This window comes from Coregonus lavaretus, assembly GCF_964263955.1.
Source record: "Coregonus lavaretus genome assembly, chromosome: 1".
Lineage (NCBI taxonomy): Eukaryota > Metazoa > Chordata > Actinopteri > Salmoniformes > Salmonidae > Coregonus > Coregonus lavaretus.
Window position 1 is genome coordinate 24,551,431 of NC_139988.1, and position 16,922 is coordinate 24,568,352.

General features: G+C 43.3%; 1 protein-coding gene across 2 annotated transcripts in view; it reads right to left on the reverse strand.

The window, feature by feature from the left end:
* Positions 1–16,922, reverse strand: part of LOC311128731 (ribosomal protein S6 kinase alpha-2-like) — a gene marked incomplete at both ends in the record, with an annotated part of 69,185 nt that overhangs the window by 22,211 nt on the left and 30,052 nt on the right. For both annotated transcript variants that reach the window (XM_084160978.1, XM_084160977.1), the window contains 6 exons: positions 793–926; positions 1,545–1,647; positions 2,143–2,207; positions 15,625–15,713; positions 15,800–15,870; positions 16,694–16,836. In XM_084160978.1, the coding sequence (XP_084017104.1) occupies positions 793–926; positions 1,545–1,647; positions 2,143–2,207; positions 15,625–15,713; positions 15,800–15,870; positions 16,694–16,836 (605 nt within the window). The remainder of the gene's footprint in view (positions 1–792; positions 927–1,544; positions 1,648–2,142; positions 2,208–15,624; positions 15,714–15,799; positions 15,871–16,693; positions 16,837–16,922) is intronic.

Below are 16,922 nucleotides of genomic sequence, written 5' to 3' on the forward strand. Positions count from 1 at the left end.
GCTCTCTGCAGGTCATTCACTAGGTCCCCCCGTGTGGTTCTGGGATTTTTGCTCACCGTTCTTGTGATCATTTTGACCCCACGGGGTGAGATCTTGCGTGGAGCCCCAGATCGAGGGAGATTATCAGTGGTCTTGTATGTCTTCCATTTCCTAATAATTGCTCCCACAGTTGATTTCTTCAAACCAAGCTGCTTACCTATTGCAGATTCAGTCTTCCCAGCCTGGTGCAGGTCTACAATTTTGTTTCTGGTGTCCTTTGTCAGCTCTTTGGTCTTGGCCATAGTGGAGTTTGGAGTGTGACTGTTTGAGGTTGTGGACAGGTGTCTTTTATACTGATAACAAGTTCAAACAGATGCCATTAATACAGGTAACGAGTGGAGGACAGAGGAGCCTCTTAAAGAAGAAGTTACAGGTCTGTGAGAGCCAGAAATCTTGCTTGTTTGTAGGTGACCAAATACTTATTTTCCACCATAATTTGCAAATAAATTCATAAAAAATCCTACAATGTGATTTTCTGGATATTTTTTTCTCAATTTGTCTTTCATAGTTGACGTGTACCTATGATGAAAATTACAGGCCTCTCTCATCTTTTTAAGTGGGAGAACTTGCACAATTGATGGCTGAATAAATACTTTTTTTCCCCACTGTATATAAAGACAATAGCCTGAAGGACGTCATATTATCTACAAAATATAAATATTTTTGATTATTTGAAGTATTTAAATAGAGCATGGTTGATAGAGCTGAATAACTGAGATGATTAGTCCCCTCCCTCTAGCCTATCATACTCACTTGGACAATAGTGTTGACAGTTGAGTTCTGCCGTATTTCAGCAATGGACTGCTCCTGGTCCAGATTTGTGGCCACAAAGCTGAACCCTCTGAAGAGCTGGTGTGTGTTGGCACTGGGAGGGATGCCCGGCGAGTCTGATGGGAGAAGGATACAGAAATGTTACAACCACTACTGTCTAACAGGCAGATATGAGACAAACATGGACACATTGGCAACTGGAAATACATCACATCAGTTGATTGAATGTCAGTTATCATTAATTGACTTCTGAGAAGGTTAGTCTCATTGTACTGGATAGCTGTGGCCTAGAGGGTCTTGTCGACAGGCAACTGCCCAGCTCTGACTTTGCACACTAGCAGCTGATATAGGAGGCTAAATATTGGTACTTTTGTACCACATTTCCATTGCCCATGGACTATGATCCATTGAAGGATATCATCATTTCAGAGGATTCAAAATTCAAAGATTTAAAGTTGCGGCTGGGTGACTTTATGTGGATATATAAGTGTGAGTTTATGTGGATATTATAAGAAGGGGTTTGTCAGTAATTGAGTGGCAAATTTATGTCAGTGTGTAACCCAGATGCATGGAGAAATTATTATTCTGAGTAAACAGCATACAAATGAAGCAAACAGCATGAAGTAAAACATAACATCATGATTAATGAAATTATGAGGCGACAGGGATGCAAGCACGTACACAGGCACGCACGCACGCACAGATGAACTACTACACCTACAATTACCAATCACCTGTTGGTGTGCGGGAGGTGAATTCAGGGTCAAAGTGGAAGGTGTCTTCTGGCCTGCCCACTGCTGGTTTGAATGGAGGCTTGATCTCTCTTCTGTAAAGTTTCTGTAGTTTCACCATGAGGGGGAAAGGAAAAATACAACTTTTATTTTTCCATTTAGTATTTGAGCTACAGATGTAGGATCCTGTTGCAGGAGAAGGGCCCTGTTGCACATGAACTGTCCTGCAATGCAGGAAATGTAAAACTTGTATTTAAGTTTTAAAAAGGCTTCTGAAGTTTGTAATTTCCATTTAGACATTTCAGACTTTTTTTCCCCTTACAAAAAATTTATCATCACCTACAAAAATGTCCATGAATTATAATCCACATATTAATTTACATTTCCTGTTGCTGCAGGATTATTTTACTGCTGTAGAAAACTGGCAAAAATGTAAGGTCCTACATCTGTAAGTACAAGGTCTGGGGTAAAATACCTTTACTTCTTGTCAGAAGGTATAACAATCAAATCGAAATCCTCAGGAGGACATATCCGAAGCAATGGGTGGTCATCTTTGCCTTTAATGATTTCTAGAAAGGGTTATGAAGAGCTTTATACTCACATTCCAATCTATATTTCCAAAGAAATTATGCCTTTTAATCTCCTCAACTCCATCTGGTCCAGCACCTAACAGTAAAATACACCAGAACATTTAGATTGAATACTCTTTTTAGCTTCACTGGGCTGTAATTGCTCACTTACAAAAATTATATCTCAAGTATCTCTGCTCCACCATCTTATTCAGTGAGAATATGGGGCATTATGGGGAATATTAGTCTACACTCTCTAGGCATGATTTTTAAACAAGGGTCTCCGGTAGTAAAATAGATCACATATAAGCCCTATGCAGTAATACATACAGTTGAAGTCGGAAATTTACAGACACTTAGGTTGGAGTCATTAAAACTAGTTTTTCAAGCACTCCACAAATGTCTTGTTAACAAACTATAGTTTTGATAAGTCAGTTAGGACATCTACTTTGAGCATGACACAAGCAATTTTTCCAACAATTGTTTACAGACAGATTATTTCACTTATAATTCACTGTATCACAATTCCAGTGGGTCAGAAGTTTACATACACTAGGTTGACTGTGCCTTTAAACAGCTTGGAAAATTCCAGAAAATGATGTCATGGGTTTAGAAGCTACTGATAGGCTAATTGACATCATTTGAGTCAATTGGAGGTGTACCTGTGGATGTATTTCAAGGCCTACCTTCAAACTCAGTGCCTCTTTGCTTGAAATCATGGGAAAATCAAAAGAAATCAGCCAAGACATCAGAAAAAAAATTGTAGACCTCCACAAGTCTGGTTCCACCTTGGGAGCAATTTCCAAATGCCTGTAGGTACCACGTTCATCTGTACAAACAATAGTACGCAAGTATAAACACCATGGGACCACGCAGCCGTCATACCGCTCAGGAAGGAGACACGTTCTGTCTCCTAGAGATGAACGTACTTTGGTGCGAAAAGTGCAAATCAATCCCAGAACAACAGCAAAGGTTGTGAAGATGCTGGTGGAAACAGGTACAAAAGTATCTATATCCACAGTAAAATGAGTCCTATATCGACATAACCTGAAAGGCCGCTCAGCAAGGAAGAAGCCACTGCTCAAAAAACCGCCATAAAAAAGCCAGACTACGGTTTGCAACTGCACATGGGGACAAAGATCGTACTTTTTGGAGAAATGTCCTCTGGTCTGATGAAACAAAAATAGAACTGTTTGGCCATAATGACCATCGTTATTTTTGGAGGAAAAAGGGGGTGCCTTGCAAGCCGAAGAACACCATCCCAACTGTGAAGCATGGGGGTGGCAGCATCATGCTGTGGGGATGCTTTGCTGCAGGAGGGACTGGTGCACTTCACAAAATAGATGGCATCATGAGGAAGGAAAATTATGTGGATATATTGAAGCAACATCTCAAGACATCAGTCAGGAAGTTAAAGCTTGGTCGCAAATTGGTCTTCCAAATGGACAATGACCCCAAGGATACTTCCAAAGTTGTGGCAAAATGGCTTAAGGACAACAAAGTCAAGGTATTGGAGTGGCCATCACAAAGCCCTGACCTCAATCCTATAGAAAATTAGTGGGCAGAACTGAAAAAGCGTGTGCGAGCAAGGAGACAAGGAGGCCTACAAACCTGATTCAGTTACCCCAGCTCTGTCAGGAGGAATGGGCCAAAATTCACCCAACTTATTGTGGGAAGCTTGTGGAAGGCTACCCGAAACATTTGACCCAAGTTAAACAATTTAAAGGCAATGCTACCAAATACTAATTGAGTGTATGTAAACTTCTGACCCACTGGGAATGTGATGAAAGAAATTAAAGCTGAAATAAATCATTCTCTCTACTGTGAGATATTTATTATTTTTATAATTGATGGGATGACTAACTATGCATTCTTGACTGGGCTAATGTAGGTTGTGTCACCTGGCAGGCTGTGATTGATGTGAAGAGCTGTTTTAGGGGGTAAAATGAGATAAGGATTTTGTCTCCAGATACTGGAATATACTGGTTCTTTGTGATCTGTGAACCTTCCTTGGACGTAGGAATGGTGTCTAAGGGAGCTGGCTCTTCTCACTATGACAGGTTGTTATGATATGGACTTATGCCTGGCAACAGGGGTGCATCAACGGATTGGCTGAGTAAGTCTAAACCACGCTCAAGTCTTTACTCTATTTGGCCAGCAGAGAGGTGGGAAACTCTCTCTGTCAGAGTATTTGAGCAAGATCCTAGAACAATGGATTAGTTCTCTGGGGTGCCCTGCGAGGTATTTCAGAGAGCCCGTATATACGAAACATCATATTTACCATTGAAGGTTTTTGCATTAATTAAAATAACTAGTATATCTTAGAAGTCGTGTTGACCTCTTTTGTTCCTAATGCCAGATTTGAATTGACAATTGGTGACACTCGACGTGATCTGGTAGAAGGGACTTCGCTGGGTAATGTCCGGCCCATTTGGTCACCTCTTTCATCGAACCGTGTGTTTCACAAAGTGCCCGGGCTTCTAAAAAGGTAAGCAGATACCTATTGTTAAATAACTAAAGATCTGCACATTGGCTTTATTCAAATTAATTTTGTGAAACAACTGGTTGATGTAAGTGAACTAAATTATGAAACTATTATGAGTAGACAAGCACAATATTGTGACATGCAAACCTTTGGTAAATGTGATGTTAAACCATGGTACCAGAGAGTATTTTGTGCTACCGGCAAGGTCCGTGGGATACGGCTAGCTTCAGGAGACAATACTGACATCTACCGGCAAGGTCCGTAATTGCGACAATACGGCTAAGGTTAGGAGATATAGGGAATAATTGATTTAAGTAATTGCTATCGGCAAGGTTCGTAACTACGACAGTACGACTAAGGTTCGAAGAATTACACCGGCAAGGTCCGTAACTACGAGGATATGGCTAGGTTCGGGAAATTTTAGATATAGGGAATAATTGATTTAAGTAATTGCTATCGGCAAGGTTCGTAACTATGACAGTACGACTAAGGTTTGAAGAATTACACCGGCAAGGTCCGTAACTACGAGGATACGGCTAGGTTCGGGAAATTATAGATAAATACTAGCGACTGGCAAGGTCCATAACTTCGAGGATATGGCTAGGTTCAGCTGAGTATTTTTTAAAGATAGTAGAGGAGACTGTGTGCCCAAATAGAAGCGGCTGTGTGCCCAAATAGATTGTGTGTGGAATATAAGTGTGTCATTTATGACTGTGTGACATATTTGACTGTGTGATAGGATTATGACTGTGTATTGTGAGTGAGTGTGATAACTGTGTACTATTTTTGCTGTGTGATAACTGTATACTACGTTTAACTGTGTACCATTTTTGGCTGTGAATACAAAGAATATTTTAAAACAGTAAATAATGAGAATTACAATTAGGAAATAAGGTTTAAATTGTGCAAACGTTAACAAAAGACACCCATAGGAGGTACTATAAAAAGTTAGACAGTGCGAGTGTTGTCGTATGCATGAAAGTGTGAATGATAAACCTGTATACCTTGATAGAAAACAAATTGGGAATCAAAAGACGTTTGTGACTATCCAAACGGTATAATTTGGGAATAACTGTTGGATTTGTGGTTGCTTAAACCATATAACCCGTTAAAAACAATTGGGAACATAAAGCTAAAGTGATGAATTGTGTGACTGAACTGAAACGGTTGAGCTGATATGTTTGAACTGTGCCGTTTGGTGTTAGACATAGCATAATTCTGGTTATAGGTGCTTGGGTTGAGGCTTTTTTGTAGATTATTTGATGTAATGTTTGACGTTTGACCCTGCAAAATACTGGTTAAACAATTAGACTGAAATAATTCGGTTTATCGTTTAAATATAAACGTGCACCAACTTTAACTAATTAGGTGGGAATTATTCGATTTAAATAAATAGACTAAAGTATTTTGAATAACGGCAGAATATTGGAAACGCGCTAAAACGAGAAACAGCTCCTCACAGCTCCTCAAAAAGCCTGTTCCCCCTGAACGGGAAAGAAGTAGAGTTGCGAGGGGAGGGGCTGGAGAGAGCGAAAGTGTGGCTTTTGGAGCCAGAAAAGACTGGGAGTTGGCTGGGAACGCATGTGGGTATCTGACGAGAGAATGTTCTAAACTTGCTCACCCGAGCGTAGACGTGCGTCATGGGTGAGAAAGTAGAGAATATTTACATTTGCATTTTTGGTAATTTGGCAGACGCTCTTGTCCAGAGCGATTTATGGGAGCAATTGGGGTTGAGTGCCTTGCTCGAGGGCACATCGGCAGATTTTTCGCCTGGTCGGCTCGGGGATTGGAACCGGCGACCTCTCGGTTGTTGGCGCGGCGCTATTGGTCACTAAACTGCCTGCCGCCCCATATGAGTTTAAGATTGTGGCGTTGTTGGATCATGTGATGGTGGAATAAACTGACCATAAGTAATGTTGTTTTAGACGTAATGTATAATATAGTACAAAGCAGATGGAGGGTTCAATTGAACTAATTATCATGGTAGAGCTAACGTAGTACAGTGAGGGAACTTCATTTTGTGTCAGAGGGTAAAATGAGAAATCAGTAATATGCTATTGGTGGAAATCTATTTATCATTTCAAGGCATGGAGTAACAATCTGCATTTATGAGTGTAAATTCCACTGCTGATGTGTTGATCGAATTTGTACGATGGAGTATTTGGTTTGGTAATGTTGAATGGACTATTTGTAGCGTGTTTAGGGGTTAAATAAAAAGACTCACTTATTCAACAGGGAATGGGTAGAGAGAGAGAGAGTTTTTACGTGTATTAAAAGTTGCATAAGATAGCTTTAGTAATATTTTAGATAGGTCTATGAAAATATGTTACAGGTACGAATGACATTATTACCTAAGAAGGAAGATTGTAGGGAAGTTTCCCGCGCCTCCCCCATAATGTAGGAAGGAGCAGGAGAGGGGGAGGAGATGTAAGAGACAGGACATAGTTCAGATGGTAGGAATGTCATTAAGCGTATGCTGATAAACGATAGCAAGTATTTGTTTTATTAATTAGGGCCTAATCAGAGAGAACAGTTAAAGAAATTGAATAGCGAACTGAAATGGGTTAGCGGGAAAATACAAAATAGTTGGACAATTTTAGAACGATAATTTATTTTGGTTAGGATGAAAGTGTGCAATGGCTGTTGTGCTGGGGAAATAGCGCCAGCCTGTGGTGGGTTCTGGATTGGTGAAACAGTAGGGACAGGAACAATAGAAGGGGAGACAGATTTTCCTAGGGGGTTGAACAAATAATTGATAATGGATCATTTGAGATGAGATCACATGTAGCAGAGTTAGGGTAATTAATTAAATAATCATTGTATACTCGAGGAATTTTGAGTGGTTTAATGGATTAGTTATGAGGAATTAGATTGATACAAACAATTATTGATGGGTTAAGACTGGGGATATCTGTATCATGTTGTCACGATCGCCAATGAAGTATGACCAAAGCGCAGCGTTGGGAGTGAACATGATGATTTTAATTTTGAAACACACGACAAAACAAAACACGATCCGTGACGTCCTCAGTTACACCGACTGAATAAAGAACAAAAACCCACAACCCCAAGGTGAAAACACACAGTATAAATATGGCTCCCAATCAGAGATAACGAGCCGACAGCTGACACTCGTTACCTCCGATTGGGAGTCATTGACCAAACATAGAAAACAACAACCTAGACACCCAACATAGAACATAAACACATAGACTGCACACACCCTGGCTCAACATAATGAGTCCCAGAACCAGGGTGTGACAGTACCCCCCCCTAAAGGCGCGGACTGCGACCGCGCCTCAAAACCCCCAAACAGGGGAGGGCTGGGCGGGCATACCTCCTCGGTGGCGGTTCTGGCTCCGGCCTAGACCACCACCCCACCATAGTCACTACCCGCTTACGTAGCCTCCTCCAAATGACCACCCTCCACCTTAACCCCACTAGATTAAGGGCCAGCACCGGACTAAGGGGCAGCACCAGGCTAAGGGGCAGCACCGGACTAAGGGACAGCACCGGACTAAGGGGCAGTACCGGACTAAGGGGCAGCACCAGGATAAGGGGCAGCACCGGGCTAAGGGACAGCACCGGACTCAATGGCGGATCCTGGCTGGCTGGCTCTGGCGGATCCTGGCTGGACGGCTCATGGCTGGCTGAAGGATCTGGCTGCTCATGGCTGGCTGACAGATCTGGCTGCTCATGGCTGGCCGACGGATCTGGCTGCTCATGGCTGGCCGACGGATCTGGCTGCTCATGGCTGGCCGACGGATCTGGCTGCTCATGGCTGGCCGACGGATCTGGCTGCTCATGGCTGGCCGACGGATCTGGCTGCTCATGGCTGGCTGACGGATCTGGCTGCTCATGGCTGGCCGACGGATCGGGCTGCTCATGGCTGGCCGACGGATCTGGCTGCTCATGGCTGGCCGACGGATCTGGCTGCTCATGGCTGGCTGACGGATCTGGCTGCTCATGGCTGGCTGACGGATCTGGCTGCTCATGGCTGGCTGACGGATCTGGCTGATCCTGTCTGGCGGAAGGCTCTGGCTGATCCTGTCTGGCGGAAGGCTCTGGCTGATCCTGTCTGGCGGAAGGCTCTGGCTGATCCTGTCTGGCGGAAGGCTCTGGCTGATCCTGTCTGGCGGAAGGCTCTGGCTGATCCTGTCTGGCGGAAGGCTCTAGCGGCTCCGGTCTGGCGGACGGCTCTGAAGGCTCATGGCAGACGGGCGGCTTATGCAGCGCTTGGCAGACGGACAGTTCAGACGGCGTTGGGCAGACAGGCAGTTCAGGCGCCGTTGGGCAGACGGGCAGTTCAAGCGCCGTTGGGCAGACGGGCAGTTCAGGCGCCGTTGGGCAGACGGGCAGTTCAGGCGCCGTTGGGCAGACGGCAGACTCTGGCCGAGCGACGCGCACCGTAGACTTGGTGCGGGTGGCAGGAACAGGCCGGACCGGGCTGGCGACGCACACCGTAGTCTTGGTGCGGGTGGCAGGAACAGGCCGGACCGGGCTGGCGACGCGTACCGTAGACTTGGTGCGGGTGGCAGGAACAGGCCGGACCGGGCTGGCGACGCGCACCGTAGACTTGGTGCGGGTGGCAGGAACAGGCCGGACCGGGCTGGCGACGCACACCGTAGACTTGGTGCGGGTGGCAGGAACAGGCCGGACCGGGCTGGCGACGCACACCGTAGACTTGGTGCGGGTGGCAGGAACAGGCCGGACCGGGCTGTGGAGACGGATAGGAGGCCTGGAGCGAACAGCGGACACCACCCGTCCTGGCTGAATGCCTACCCTCACACACTCTGTGTGAGGCATCCGCACAGGACATACAGGGCGGTGTACCCCTGGCCTGGTGGCCTCCTGGATACTCCCCCTTTTCTCCTCCGTCAGCCCCGTCGTCCATGCCGTGTGCCCCCCCCCTAAAAATTTTCTGGGGTTGACTCACGACCCTCCGACGATGGCCCTGCTGCCGCCGTTGCTCCTCTCTCGCCAGGGCCTTGATCCTTCCCCAAGGTCCCTTGCCTCCGAGCGTGTCCTCCCAGGACCACGATGTGCCCACCTGGGCCATCGCCAGCCTCTCTATCTCCTTGCCCGGCGCTTCCTCCCATGTCCAGTCTCCTTGCTCCTGGACACGCTGCTTGGTCTTTCTTTGGTGGGTTTTTCTGTCACGATCGCCAATGAAGTATGACCAAAGCGCAGCGTTGGGAGTGAACATGATGATTTTAATTTTGAAACACACGACAAAACAAAACACGATCCGTGACGTCCTCAGTTACACCGACTGAATAAAGAACAAAAACCCACAACCCCAAGGTGAAAACACACAGTATAAATATGGCTCCCAATCAGAGATAACGAGCCGACAGCTGACACTCGTTACCTCCGATTGGGAGTCATTGACCAAACATAGAAAACAACAACCTAGACACCCAACATAGAACATAAACACATAGACTGCACACACCCTGGCTCAACATAATGAGTCCCAGAACCAGGGTGTGACACATGTTTTGTGTATACTACCATCTTTAGATTATAACCAGGAGAAAGAGATTAGCTCATCTCAGTTAGGCAGTATTTAGGTCATAAAAGTGAGCTATCAAATTGAGTGAGGCCTGGCTATTTGTGATTGTTGTTTTTTCAAATTGGGTTAACATGGGTTCACAGAGCCAGAGGCTGTACAGAGAAAGGTGGAGCCCCCATGTTGCCCTAGTGAAAGAACATTCAGAGGAATGGTTATCACTAGGTAAATGGATAAAACAGGGGAAAAACATTACTGATCAGCAGAATACACCAAATGGGGATCAGTATGGCCACTCCACTGGGAGATATAGAAGAAAGTTAAATTGGAGAGCAAAAACCCTGCCCGGGGTCCACTTGGAGATAAGTTTTAACGGATGACAGGAAGAGATTTTCTTAACTCAGGAACAGGAGGCTGAGTTAGCAGCAATTCCTTCAAAATTATGGTCACAAGGACAGCAGATGTAGGACTAATTAAGGGGGTAGCTCCAGTACAAGTGATTCCTCGATCCGATAATAGACCATACCAAAAGCAATATACTATGAAACCAGAAGCAATAAAAGGGATAACACCTACATTTCAGCATTTACTTAAGGGAGGGGTGATAATTCCTGGAGATGAGGCACAATGCAACTCTCCAGTATTTCCTGTTAAAAAGGCGGCACCTAGCGCCGACTGGAGGATGGTCATGGACTTGCAGGGGGTTAATAGAAATATAATTCCCAGAGCTCCATGAGTACCAGATCCACATACATTGCTGAACCAATTGAAACCAGAGAACTCCTATTTTACAGTGATAGATTTAGCTAATGCTTTCTTTAGAATCACAGTTCATCCGGATAGTCAGGGGTGGTTTGGCTTTACTTTTCAGGGACGGAAATGGACTTACGCTAGGATGCCTCAAGGCTACTCGGAAAGTCTTACAATCTTAACCCAGGCTATAACTAGGAATTTGGGAAAGTTTGAACCTAGGGAAGGAAGCCAAATGTTAGTTTATGTAGATGATATTCTATTGGCTAATCCCACTCAGGAGGGATGTAAGAGGGATACAATCCAATTGTTAACCTTCCTGGCAGAACAGGGACACAAAGTGAGCAAAAAGAAACTTCAACTTTGGCAGAGCGAGGTCATTTACCTAGGACACACTATAACTCAGGAGGGGTGAATGTTAAACTCATCCAGGAAAACTGCTATACTTGAAGCGCCAAAACCGTTAAACAAAAAACAAATGATGAGCTTTTGGTAATGATAAACTGCTGTAAAGCTTGGGTACTCCATTATGTACTGCATACGGGTAAATTAAGTGATCTTATCTATGGGAAGGCAATGGCAGCCCATGGTAAAGTAATTTGGAACTCTAAGGAGGCATATATACATCAGGGATGTTATCCAAATGGTAGAGAGTAAAGAGGGATATGACATTGGTCGTGATTTAAAGACGATTAGGTTTTTGGTGGGCTATTAGATATAACTGGGTTAATCATGAACATAGAGATTTTTATTCTTTGTTGCTAGACAGAAGACTTAGGTGACCTAAAAATAGACTTGTCATGTCCAACAATTAGTCTTCAGGTCAAGCCCGGGAGAGCCTGGGTAGAACAGAGTTTGAACTAAACATGAGTGTTTTTACAAGATAAGAGATTGAAGATTGGATTACTAATTGATTCTGAACTGGATGAAAGTCGAATTTAGCTGCCATAAAAGACAAAGGAAGTGGGAGGAGCAATAAAGAAGCAAAAGACAATCTCAAAAATGAAAGGCATGGCAATTGGATGATAAATTACCTAAGGGATGGTTTAGAAAGGTGGTAATATTGACACATGGGCAAATCATGTGTCAAAAAGGGGGAGTGATAGGATTAAATAATAATGATAGGATTAAATAAATAAAAATACTAAAAAAAAACAAAAAAAACAATAGAAATTGAGAGCTCAACATGTATGTGTGAAGATAGTTTATTAACCACACCTGTATGTCAGAGGTTTTGTGCCCCACAGGTGAACTAAAGGAGAGGGTGACCCACTCTATCTCACCAGGAGACTGGGTGTGGATCCAGTCCCTAAAATAAGAAAAACTGGAAGCAGGCCTGTTGGGAAGGGCCCTATCAAGTCCTATTAGATCCACCTGGGTGCATGTCACACACTGCAAAAAGGTAAACCCAGTTACACCTGATGAACAAACACAGAGTTAAGAGAAAGAACCGATCACCATTAGGGCTCGGGGGTTGGCTCCTTAACGAAGATTCCCTTACCCTATCTGATCATCCCTGTGTGAGTTCGGTAGAAGGTGAAGCAATGGGTTGGCGTCTGACATGTTCTCAGGGCGAGGGTGGGGATTCACAGGTCTCCTGACGGTAGGTAGCTGTCTGATTGTGGGGGCCATATTCCTAACACACTCAAACCCTCCTGATCAGCCAGAAGTAGTAGTTAACCTAAAACAAGTTGATAAAATAATACCTGAGCACAGTCTACGAAGGCATAGGAGACAGCTAGACGTAGGGAAAGGGGAAGTACTAGGGACTTTAGGGGAGGACATCACCATATGTATGTCACCATGTACATCCTGGGATTATGTAGTTGCTCATACCGAGCGGGGGGGGGGGGGGGGGGATATGTAGATCTCCATACACAGTTTAGGGACAGGTGTAGTATTGTGAAAGTAGGGAATTACCAGAAATGGCAGTGCGACCCATAGAAGGGTAGGTACTGTCTGAAAGTCTGAAGTACGCAAAAACAGGTTTATCCTCCATGCAAGCCACCTGGGCATGTGGTGAAAGAGTCTTATGGTAACTTGAACTATCTATATCCCCCGATAACAAAGTCATTCCGACATAGGTTGCCTACGTTTGAAGTCTCAGGGGATTCTAATTGTTTTTCTAGGACTAGTAAGATAGGATACAGAGTAGGGCATCTTAGCTCTGATCCTACACAGAGAATAACACAACTAAAAGAGACCATGACTAATCTCTCCTCTTTGTTGCAGCCAGAGGATTTTAGGAACCAAATTTTTTAGTATCATTATGGCCTATTAATAAAAGTGTGATTATTTTTGTTTGTATTGTATTATAATGAATGACACCCTGTGTTTTCTTATTTTTTGAATCACACCCTAAGGGGTGTGAAAAGGGGGATTGTGAGAGATTTATTATTTTTATAATTGATGGGTTGACTAACTTAAAAAGAATGCATTCTTGACTGGGCTAATGTAGGTTGTGTCACCTGGCAGGCTGTGATTGATGTGAAGAGCTGTTTTAGGGGGTAAAATGAGATAAGGATTTTGTCTCCAGATACTGGAATATACTGGTTCTTTGTGATCTGTGAACCTTCCTTGGACGTAGGAATGGTGTCTAAGGGAGCTGGCTCTTCTCACTATGACAGGTTGTTATGATATGGACTTATGCCTGGCAACAGGGGTACATCAACGGATTGGCTGAGTAAGTCTAAACCACGCTCAAGTCTTTACTCTAATTGGCCAGCAGAGAGGTGGGAAACTCTCTCTGTCAGAGTATTTGAGCAAGATCCTAGAACAATGGATTAGTTCTCTGGGGTGCCCTGCGAGGTATTTCAGAGAGCCCGTATATACGAAACATCATATTTACCATTGAAGGTTTTTGCATTAATTAAAATAACTAGTATATCTTAGAAGTCGTGTTGACCTCTTTTGTTCCTAATGCCAGATTTGAATTGACGCAACTTTGACACTACTATTATTTTGACATTTCACATTCTTAAAATAAAGTGGTGATCCTAACTGACCTAAGACAGGGAATTTGTACTAGGATTAAATGTCAGGAATTGTGAGTTTAAACGTATTTGGCTAAGGTGTATGTAAACTTCCGACTTCAACTGTAAAGGCTCATATACATGCATATAATTAAGTGATAATGCCTGAGAAGCTGGTGTTTGGAGGATATATTGCCACTGGTGTTGTTAGGCCCGAGACGTAGTCCGTGCCAATATATCCTACAAACACCGGCTTCGAGGGCATTATCAAATTAAATCAAATCAAATTTTATTGGTCACATACACATATTTAGCAGATGTTATTGCTGGTGTAGCGAAATGCTTGTGTTCCTAGCTCCAACAGTGCAGTAGAATCTAACACGGTATCATTTTTATACAACGGGTTACCAACATATTCAAATAATGATTGACATATTTTAATTCAAAACGTTATTTTGAGGAATTTATTCATACTATTTCATCCTTCCGCAAGATTTAGTCCCGACACAAATCTAGGGTTGCTACCCAAGCCGGCTGGTCGTTCGTTCTATCGCGACCCAGCCGTTCAGTCTTATTGTTCTGTATCTATGGACGCGAACAAGTTGTTAGTTCTAAATGTTCCATAGCCATACTGGCTGGAAACGTTCTTATCCCTTGCTTGCTAGCTAGCCAATTACGGCTAACTTACAGTCACGTCAAAAAGTGCAGCCAGAATAACAGCAAAGTAGCTGCATTTGCATTTGTTTAAGCTGTTTTCTAGTGAAATGTATATGGATACATCCATAACAATGAGCTAATGAGGTGCGATTTCGCCTGGCACAGAAAATATGCTCACTCGTCAGGACACTGTTGTTCAGAGGAGATGACCAACAACACAGCTAACACAATCACTTCAAACTGAAGCTGGAAAGATTGCACTTGTTGCACTTCGTTTTGTTTTACCTTTTTTCAATTTACATTTCTTTGTATATATCCATAAAAATTATGCCACATTATTCATTATTTCGACTGGCTGAGAAACACTGCCTGCCTGTCTGTCTCATCCCGGCACGTTCATTACTATGGGACAGCTGGAGATTGAATTTGAATATTGAAACAATGTTGCACATGTCGGAGAGACAGACAGCAAGGTTTATACAAATCTCCGCTGTTGATGTCTAGATGCTTTTTATAGTGGAGATCCAGTTTATACATTTCTTGGCTAGACTGATGAGACAGTGGATTGTGCAGTCAGATGGAACAGAGTAAATAGGCGTTTTAACGTTAAAGATTTAGCCGGTGGTAACTTGTGGAATAGACACCGGCTGGAATGCGGTTTTAACCAATCAGCATTCAGGATTAGACCCACCGGTTGTATAACACGTAATAAAGCATTAAACCTCTCTACTTTAAGTAAGTTGTTACTAATATTTACCGCAATCATACATAAAGAATGACTTCTGGCTTGAAGCTGACTGCACCACAGGTACCACGCTAGTGATGCCTGTGGTACAGTTGATATTTAGCTTGACATTACTCTCCATCTTATAAATCATGGAGGAAGTGATTAATGTGGTTATATTCAATCCTAACACTGGTCAACCAGCTTCCACCGAGGGGTAAGAGAGAACATGCGGTAACTGTGCTTTCTAGCCTGCACTGTCCCTAAAACCCTCAACGTGAAGATGAGCTAAGATTCCGATTTCAATGCAGTCTGTGTCACATTTAAAAAATGAGAAATGGCTTATCTAATGCTGTAAATTAGTCTTCCAATTAGAGGAGCATGTGAAATGACACACTTTAATAAACTACATACCTAATCTATTGGTAGGATTTCTTTTGAAGAGGGCCCGTATTAAACTTTGCACCTCTGGGCTTAAGAATTGCGGCATGCCAAGTTTTGCCCTACAAAACAGAAAAATATATTAAAAAATTATTTCACAAAGTAACGTATTTCATATATAATTGCCATACAAATTGTCGTATCTTACTTTAGTATGAGGGCCATTGTTTCCTTGCGATCTTTGCCTTGAAATGGTAGAGATCCTGTCAGCATTTCAAACTGAAAATAAAGACAAACAATGTCCGTGCCAATCCTCTAAATCTCTTTACAAAACAATATAATGTGTTTCACCACAATTTTGACCGTTTCTTGGCTGACAAACTCACTATACTATGGCATGATATAGGATAATAATATTTTCCAGTTACTACACATGCACTTCTTCTAACACTGCAGATGCAGCGCAAAGGGAAAGGGAAAGTGGGATACCTAGTCAGATGTACAACTGAATGCATTCAACTGAAATGTGTCTTCAAGGTGATATCAGTGAGAGTGCCTGGCGGGTTTCTTTTGGAGAGAGCAAAGCTTGCGTTATAATTTCTGGCCCTAAAGGGATACATTTGACAAGGTTTGTATTGATCTGGTTTTAACGTGAGGCTAAAATACTGAGCTAAGAAACCATTAGGGAGTCCTTTGTTCTTTAGAGGTGGTGGAGTAATGTGTGTATGTGTGGATTAGTCTGCAGCAACCTTATTATAACAGGTCTGGCTCTATTCAATCGGCATTAATCTTTTAATATAAGAGGATTGAAGAGGTGAGACTAGTGTATGGCGTAGAAGTTGTGGACTACTACCATCCCAGTATGCATCGTCATTATGATGTCTCTGCATTAAGATCCACATTTTGACTATAGGTTGCAAGTGTAGTGACCTGGTCATACAGGCTGTATGCATAGCACTACATGTCCACATACTGTGTGCAAACATCATTTCACTATATGAAACTCTGCACTGGAGATTTTATTGCAGCAACACTGCAGCCAACCAATAGCTATAGTATGTGTGTAATGCATTATCAAAAAGAAAGGGAGGGAGGTCCACACCATTAAGACACCAAACGACCACCAGTCAGCACTCTGTGTATGTCCTCTTCTGTTGACCACCTCAGGGGCCATATACTCTATCGTCCCGCAGAAGGAGTACGCTCGCTTGTCATGGTCTATTGCCTCTTTACTCAGCCCGAAATCTAAAATACATTTGATAAAAGGGATTGATGTCAAAGACAGAGGAAAACAGCCACCAGCTATGGGCTTAATTGATTCAACGTAGAAG